The sequence below is a fragment of the Hibiscus syriacus genome, unplaced genomic scaffold, assembly GCF_006381635.1.
Source record: "Hibiscus syriacus cultivar Baekdansim isolate YM2019G1 unplaced genomic scaffold, ASM638163v2 tig00111947_pilon, whole genome shotgun sequence".
NCBI lineage: Eukaryota > Viridiplantae > Streptophyta > Magnoliopsida > Malvales > Malvaceae > Hibiscus > Hibiscus syriacus.
In genome coordinates this window covers 471,779-480,093 of record NW_024063219.1, presented here as the reverse complement: position 1 = coordinate 480,093, position 8,315 = coordinate 471,779, and the positions used below count along the sequence as shown (strand labels likewise).

The following is an 8,315-nucleotide window of genomic DNA, read 5'->3' as shown; positions in this document are numbered from 1 at the left end:
CCTTTCTTTGTAGGGAAATATCAGCAAGGTATTGTTGGGTATACCAGACAACCATCTTCCTTTCAAGTTGATGGAGGATTTGTGCGAGTGAGGATGAAACTATGGGACATTCCGTTTGGCTTTGGTTTGTTACATGTCATGTGGGTTGAAAGTGGCAAAAGTGGAAGTATCTTCTTCTGCAGATTGTTTTCAAGAGACGTTTCTAGGTATAGAAGATAAAAAGATGGATGTTGGTTTTAGGAATATCAAATTTATTGTGAATGAATGGGGCATTTGGGAAGCAACATGCTCTCTTCTAATCGGTAACATCTTCAATTCTAAAAGTGTTTATACCTAACATTTTGTTAAATTATAAGTCATTTCTAATAAAATCGTAGGATTTACAGAATAATCTCTAAAATTAAACCTAAATCCATAATAGTCCAAAATTTATATGGTGGGTAGTTAGTGGGCGAGCGGGAGCTAGGCCGGTAAGATCTCAAATCTATCACCTATCCACTACCCACGACGGGTATGACTTTTTACATCCACACCTGTCTATTATCTACTAAAGTTATACCCATCATTACCCCAATTGGAGCGGACACAATGTGATATCAACGAAATTATACTCGTCTGCCACGCTAAGTAACTGAAATGATGTTTATTTACGTTGACATTTTTTTTCCTTAAAATATATTTTTTATTTTATTGACTCATTTTTATTGTGCTTAAATAAATTCATAAACTATTAAGTTTTTATTTTATTTTTCTATCATTAAATTAAATCATTGCTAAAAGCCTAAAAACTATATAACAAAAATAAACAAATAAAAAATGTACCGAACGTCGGTTATAATACGGCAAATTGACGACCTGATCCATATCATCATACCAAGCAAAAGTTAACGACCCCAGATATTCTTTTAATTTAAATTCTTTTGATGTTAATAATATTAATTTAAAATCAGTATGTTTTAGGAAAGTAATATGTGAGGAATATCCACTACTAAATTTAATAACATATTATGATTTATCTTGTCCTATGTATAGCTGGAAGTTAAATAATGTAAAAAAAAAGATAATGGACAAATTTCTCACTATAATTTAGTTGAAAATTGGAATTTGTCATTTTACCTTATTTTGAATGACTTTTACCATTCTGTTATTGTGTTAAAGATAAATTTACAATTACTCTAACTTAATATTAAATTCTGCCACTTAATTTATGTCTGATTGGGTTTTACCACTAAAGTTTTAATTGAATTTTCACACTTAAAATTTTATCTAAGATAGCTTAAACAAAAAAATTAAAAAAATATTTTAAAACTATAATAATATATTAGTGAATAAAAAAGTAAACCTTTTAATTTTTAAATGAAAGTAAACTTTTAAAAAAATTTACGTAATAATTAAACAAACTGTACATGATGAAAGCTTACTCTTGTTATTAAATTGGATATTTGGATGATGTCCAAGGTCACAAATTTTAGGCCCTTTTTCTTTCAATTATTTTAATTATTAGATTTAAGTACATCACGATTTAGAAGAGTTTTATATAATGAGTGGACCATTTCTTTTGGAAAATATTATGTATATGTACGATCAATTTTTTTTTATAGAAATAGTTACTTTTATTAAAATATGAAAATATTTAAAATTTTAATAAGAGTTATAGTTAATATTGTAATTTAAATATATGATTTAAATTTTTTCTATAACATTGAAACAAGAAACAAACTACTTTAGATCATACAAGGATCATGTATGGAAAAGGTTAAAACCCAAACTAAAAAAACTTGAATAATAAATAGATACTAACAAATTTGGTTGTATCGATAAACGAACTAAAAAAGATAATTAAACTATTGAAAGATTACCGAGAATAGTAAATCATAACCAAATGTCGTGAGAAACTATCCACAAATGCAAAATTATGTATCCAAATTTAATCTGAAGATCCAAAGCAGGAAAGATCAACAAGGTTACAAATAATCGTCATCTTGAACAATCGTAGCGTCATCAAATCTAACCCTTGAAAGACATAAAATAAAAAATGGCCAAACAACCAAGAAAGAATACGAAAAATGTTCCATAAAGAGAAAAAAGTGTCACAAAAACATAATTATTTTTATTCAAAAAAATTTTAAAAATAAAACCAACGATCGACAATCAATATCAAAATTGGTATGAACATCTGCTAAACAAAATTAGAGAAAAAAATTAATCTGATTTATAAATAATGACAACAAGAAAAAAAGAAACATTGTTTCTGGGAAAAAACCTAGAACTAAGAGAGAGAGAGAGAGAGAGAGGTGATTACATGTACGAGTAACAGATGAATAATTTTTTTTATAATATTGTGATTGAAAAAAAAATCGTCCCAAATAATGCATGGATGTGATTATTGGTTTGAATGGCGTGTTTGCTACAGTATAAGAGAGAGACGTATTGTGTTCGATACGTCTATGATAAATCGTATGGACCATCCTACGTCTTCAGAATATATCGCATGGATTACCATGGTCTTTCTTCGTGAATGCTAGCAACATGCATGCATGGGAGTAAACTAGAAAAGCATGAGAGAAGATTAGGGTTCTGATAGGCTTAAATTAAAATGTTAAAAGTCATTAGTATTTAAGTTTCCATTTTTTGTTCTCGATCGGAATCCAATTAATTCTACAAAAGACAAACAGGACAAAGAGGGACTGTGTTTTGTTTTGGCATACAAAAAAAATTCTCGTTTTGGTTAATATAAAATATTACAGTCTATCATTTTTAGTTGAGTTTTATTATTTGTTTATGAATAAATTTGCATAACATATGCGATTTCATGAACATTTTGTCAATTGTTCAGTGGCCAAGCTTATATATATAGTAGGGAATCAGTGTCCAAAATTTAAATTAGATTAGTTTATATGAATTTTTTTTAATTTTTATTGGTACATATGAAACGACTACGTTTCGTAGTTTATTTTTCCAAATCCGACTCCCCATTTCTATCCGTCCTCAGGAGTAACAGTTCCTCCTGTGATTTCGCCAGTAGTTTATTCCTCTCCCATTCTCAAATGCCAGACTGTCAGACGATCAGCGTAGCGATTCGCTTCCCTCAGGTGTGTCTAAACTCCATTAATCCCTCTTTTCTGAAAATTTCGCATTCTTTCAATATACGTTCCAATTGAGGTCTTTCTGGACTGTTTTTTAGGGATTCGATTACCCGCTTTGTTTCCGCCTCAACCATGAGCTTCTTTGCACCTAGTGCCTTCGCGGGCCTCAAACCTTGTTATATTCCTCACAGTCCTGACATTTCAATGTTGGTTTGTCCGATGTTCTCCATGAAATCATAAACCCAATCGTCGTTTTCGTCTCTGATTAATCTTCCCGCCGCAACAAACCAATGGTTATTTTATTACATCTTATAAAAACCATACTTTTAATCTTATCATCTATAATTATATTCCAGATAGAATAAACCAAGTAAAGCCATTCCTTTAATAATCTTAATTTGGTTATAATATGGTACTATAATGTATATATTAAAATAAGGGCATTTTAGAGATTTTCTCATATCTCTCCAAATTCAATGGAGTCGTTAAAGTCGCAAATTCAAATGTTAACTTGGAGACATTGCCAACACTTGGACTATTTGTATAATAAGAGAAAAGTAAGTTTCAATGATTTGCCTTGTTGCATTAAATATAAACAAAACGTAAAGTGGGAGCTTATAATTTAGGCGACTTTTCAATGCAGACAACAAGAAAGAACGCAACATAAACCCAAACACCGACTAACTTTGTTTACACTACAATACCTAGTTCCTTCATCCTCAATAGAGGGGGAAAACCCCACCGATTTTCTTTCTCTAGCACCTGTTTCAATTTACGTAAAGGTAGAAGATAGATAGAGATTAGCCAGCTTCTGTTTTTGGAGAGAATTTTGATGAAGTTATTGTAAAGTTTTATGTAGGTACACGTTTAGATGATTAATGGTGTAGTTTGTTCGGACATGACTGTAACGTTATTGCATGGCCATGCGGATGATGAAAACTGCTGCAGTTGCTTGAAATGCAATATTTGTTGTATGTCCGACAATTTTTGTCGGAGCATACTCTGTTCAGATCGGAGGCGGTCGTTTTCGGTCCTCACACGGTGACAGTGGTACAAAAGGAACCTCAAACGGTTGGTCAGTTGTCGGTTCTCCATTCTAAGGCGGTTCGCCTGGTTCCTTAGGTTTTCTAAGTGCTTCTGTTTACGCATCCGTGACCTCCTGGCTGATTCCCGGTTCGATATCATTCGTCTGCGCTTTCGCTCGTCGATGATGGAAATCGTTTGGCTTGACTCATCCAAACCGGAATTGGAATTGGAGAGGGTTTGGTTTCGGTTTGGTCCACTTGAAGCGGAAGCCGAACCGGCGGGTCCTACTGGTTGGGTAGTGGAAAAAAGTTGGGAGCAATCCCACCCGCTTTCCGGGGGCGGAAATGAATCAATTTCGACCATCGGATTGGAGCAAAACATCGTCGGATCAGTGAACAGCATGGCTTTAGTAATACTTGGAATAAAATAGCTAGAAAGAAAGAAAGAGTAAAACTTCTAAAAGTATTATATGGGGAAGATGAGGAGGAGAAAAGGGAATAAATGCAGCGTCGGGGGCTCGTATTTATTGACAAACTTGAGGACTGGTGTGGGCTCCCCCTAATGGCATGAAAATACAATTCAATCATATTTTGGTAAAGTTTCCATACCTATTATAAACCATAAATGAATTAAGTTTTCAGAAAGCCAGGTTTAAAAGTGATACATGTCCTTGAGATGTATTTTTTAATAACCTCGTGATGGAGTAAAAAATACGTAAAAATCAATATATAAAAAGTGGAGCATGTAAGATTTTTTTAATTATGGGATATGAGTTTTGTCAAAGATTTTTTTTTAATTATGTGCTTTTGTGATGATTAACTATCTCTACTATAAATGATGATTTATTTTAGTATAACATTTTCTTTGGTCATTGCTTTAGTTGGTTTTGAATTAATTTATGAATATAATTTTGATTTCTCTTAATATGGACATGTAAACCATTATACATTACATCGTGATATTACATGGTCAAATCTTCTTATTGACAAGAATGGTTAAGATAGTAAATTTTGACAATGTGGTATAGTCTAGGGATCCTTATACCAAATTCAAAAGATGGTACCCGTGTATTTACGTTGCTAGTCCGTCTGAACAACTTTAGGGTCAGGTGGCACACTATCTGGGGGCTTCAGTAATACTTTTTAGAGGGAGAAAATGGGGGTCACATATGCCCTTAAAAAATATTATTATTTTGTTTATTTTTGCTTAGTCACTAAGGGAATAAAGTAGTGTGGGGTCATGGAAACACGTGGCGACTACTGTAGGGGAGAGTAGCCAATAGTTGGGAAGGTGATGACGTGGATCCACGCGTATGGATGGGACGCTTTGGGCAGTAATTTGCCTAGTGGGGATGGTGCTCAACCGGCCTTTGATTAAATGAAAATTTGAAAGGCAACATAGCTATTGTTAAAACCGGATATCAACATCATAATGACGTTTTACTTTACTTTTTTCACTTCTTTTTTTTATATAAAAAAACCACAAAAGAAAAAAAAATCTCAGAGAAGATTACAATTTTAATTCTTACTACTCTATCTATCTCCTATCTATTATTAATTTTTAAAAAGTTAAAATTTTTAAATTTTAATCATAATTATTTTAAATATTTTAAATAATTTTTTTATTATATATATATATATATTTAAAAACTATTTAATATAAAGTTTTTAAAAATATATTTTTATATTTTTATTAATAATAAATTTTAAATAATAATAAATCAAAATTAAAAAAAAAAACAAAAAAATAACTTTAAACAGATTTAATGGGGACAGAAAAAATATTTGTTATAATGATATTACATATATAAAGAGAGCCTATGTCACCCACCCACAACCACGAGTAGGGATAAAACAAAAAAAAAAGTTGGATCATGGGACAACCTTTATTTTTTTAGTTTATTTGATTAGAATTTACATATTCATAAATTTAATTATTATATTTTGATTTTAAAACTTTAAATTTAAAAGACTTAAACTATTGTGAATCAAACCTAAAGGACCTATTTTCTTTTATTAATGTGCCGCATCTCTTTTTTTTGTCTTTATTGATGGAAGTAGCATTTAATATTGGTTGTCGAACGTCAATATTTTTATTGTCTTTTTTTTATATTTATTTTCTTTTATTTTTTTTTTATAAGTATGCCTATGTTGCACATTTTCATCTGCTTTATGAAACATTTCCTTATGCTTTTTGGCATGTTTTTAAGTTCTTTGGTCGTTTTTTTATTTTTTTCTAAGGGTTGATTTGACATCGTCACGACTGATCGAGATGGTTCTTATCTGATATCTTGTTGATCTTTTCTCGAATTGGATTTAGATACTCGATTTTCGTTCGTAGATAGTTTTTCACGTTGCTCGAGTCTGATTTGCGATTCGTTTGCCGATGCGATCAGATATGTTTGTATCTATTTTTGTTTGAACTTCTTGGTTAGATTTAATATTTCCTTATATGGTCCTTATGTGATCTTAAGTTACTAGTTTTGTTCCAATAGCTATAGGAAATTTTCTTAATTATGTGCTTAATCTACTATTGTAATTGTAAATCTTGATTGTAATTTTGGATTTTTCCTATTTTGAATAAAATTAGTTGATTCTATAAAAAAATATTCAAATTTAATAATTTTTTTTATTATTAAATCTTGATTTCACTTGTACATAAGTAGTAGTTTTTTCTAATAAAACAACAAAACTTTCAACAACTAAAGTTGTTCAATATATTCATCTATAAATTATAATTTAAATCGAACACTGAAAAAATATTTCAAATTTTGACTTTGGATCTTCATCATAAAAATATTATTTAAGGTTATTTATTTCATTATTAATACATATTAAAGGAATTCATAGCTTTCTCGAGCCATTTTTGAGGTCAGGAAAAAAATGGAAACAAAAGACAAAATCCATATAAGTCGTATTTTTTGGAAAGATCATTCAAGTCATTGTTAACCACATTAAAAGATGAGTTAAAGGGGGCGGCCTACATCTATTCTAATGGATTAAAAGTATCGTTCGAATAACAAGTGTCAGCTTCACACCCATCTCATATTTTTTTTAGTGTCGTTCGAATATCAAATGTAACCTTCACACCTATGGATTTTCTTGTGCTTTATTTATTTTTAATTAAACATTTACAGGTAAGCCAACCATCAGGCTTAGCTTTACATCTGGTTTTCCATGAAACTTTTGTTGCCTTGCTCTTATCTTGCTGAGACTAATTAACCTTTATGAAAATGGGAACCCAGATTTATGGGGCAAGTAACTGGAAATTATTAGCAATCTCATCTTTGGCCTATATCTGAATGCAACAACATATCACTGTCGAGAGGTGAAGAACAAACCCTAAGATCAATGATCGTTAAAAGTATCAAACTTAAGCATAGAATATTATAGTGACAAAATTTTGAGTCGTTACTAATAATTCTATCACTATTATATTAATGACGGATTTAATGAATTTTGTCACAATTATTTATTTTTTGTGACTATGCTTTTTGGCACAGAAAAATTAGTAACAATGATGAAAATTTAGACACTAGTATTATCCTTATTAGCACTACAACAAAATGGGTCTATAACGGCATTTCTAGCGGTGTTTTTAGAACAAATGCCGCTAAAATACTAGTACTTTAGTGGTTTAGTGGCGTTTTTATACAAACGCCGCCAAAGTATAGTCTTTAGTCGCGTTTTCAAAACAAACGCCGCTATAGATTAGTATTTTAGTGGCGTTTTTATACAAACGCCGCTAAAGAATATTTTAGTGGCGTTTTTTGAAATAATGCCGCTATAGACTAGTACTTTTGTGGCATTTTTATACAAACGCCGCTAAAGTACTATACTTTAGTGGCATTTTTGAACAAACGCCTCTATAGACTAGTACATTTGTGGCGTTTTTATACAAATGTCGCTATAGACTAGTACTTTAGTGGCGTTTGTATACAACAACTCCGCTAAAGACTGTACTTTTATGGCATTTTTAGGACAAACGGCGCAAGTTTACAAATTTTAAATCCCACACCCCTTTAACCCTTTTTCATTTTTCCCACTTCACTTATTTTTTCATTCCGAAGTTATTGAAAGAGGAGGTGGTGGAGGGAGAGGGAAAAGAGGAAGAGGGACGACCGCTATGACGGACGACCATCTGTTCAACATCTCCCTTGCCAGCCGAGGTGGCATGGTTAGTTCGTTCTCTTGCTCGAACTTT

The 8,315-nt window shown here is 31.4% G+C and overlaps 1 protein-coding gene across 1 annotated transcript; it reads right to left on the bottom strand.

Moving 5' to 3' along the window:
* Positions 1–3,846: 3,846 nt before the first annotated feature.
* LOC120173371 (basic leucine zipper 4-like) lies at positions 3,847–4,619 on the bottom strand. Its single transcript, XM_039180565.1, has one exon. The coding sequence runs from the start codon at positions 4,512–4,514 to the stop codon at positions 3,954–3,956; it is 561 nt and encodes a 186-aa protein (XP_039036496.1). The 5' UTR covers positions 4,515–4,619; the 3' UTR covers positions 3,847–3,953.
* Between the last annotated feature and the right edge of the window lie 3,696 nt (positions 4,620–8,315).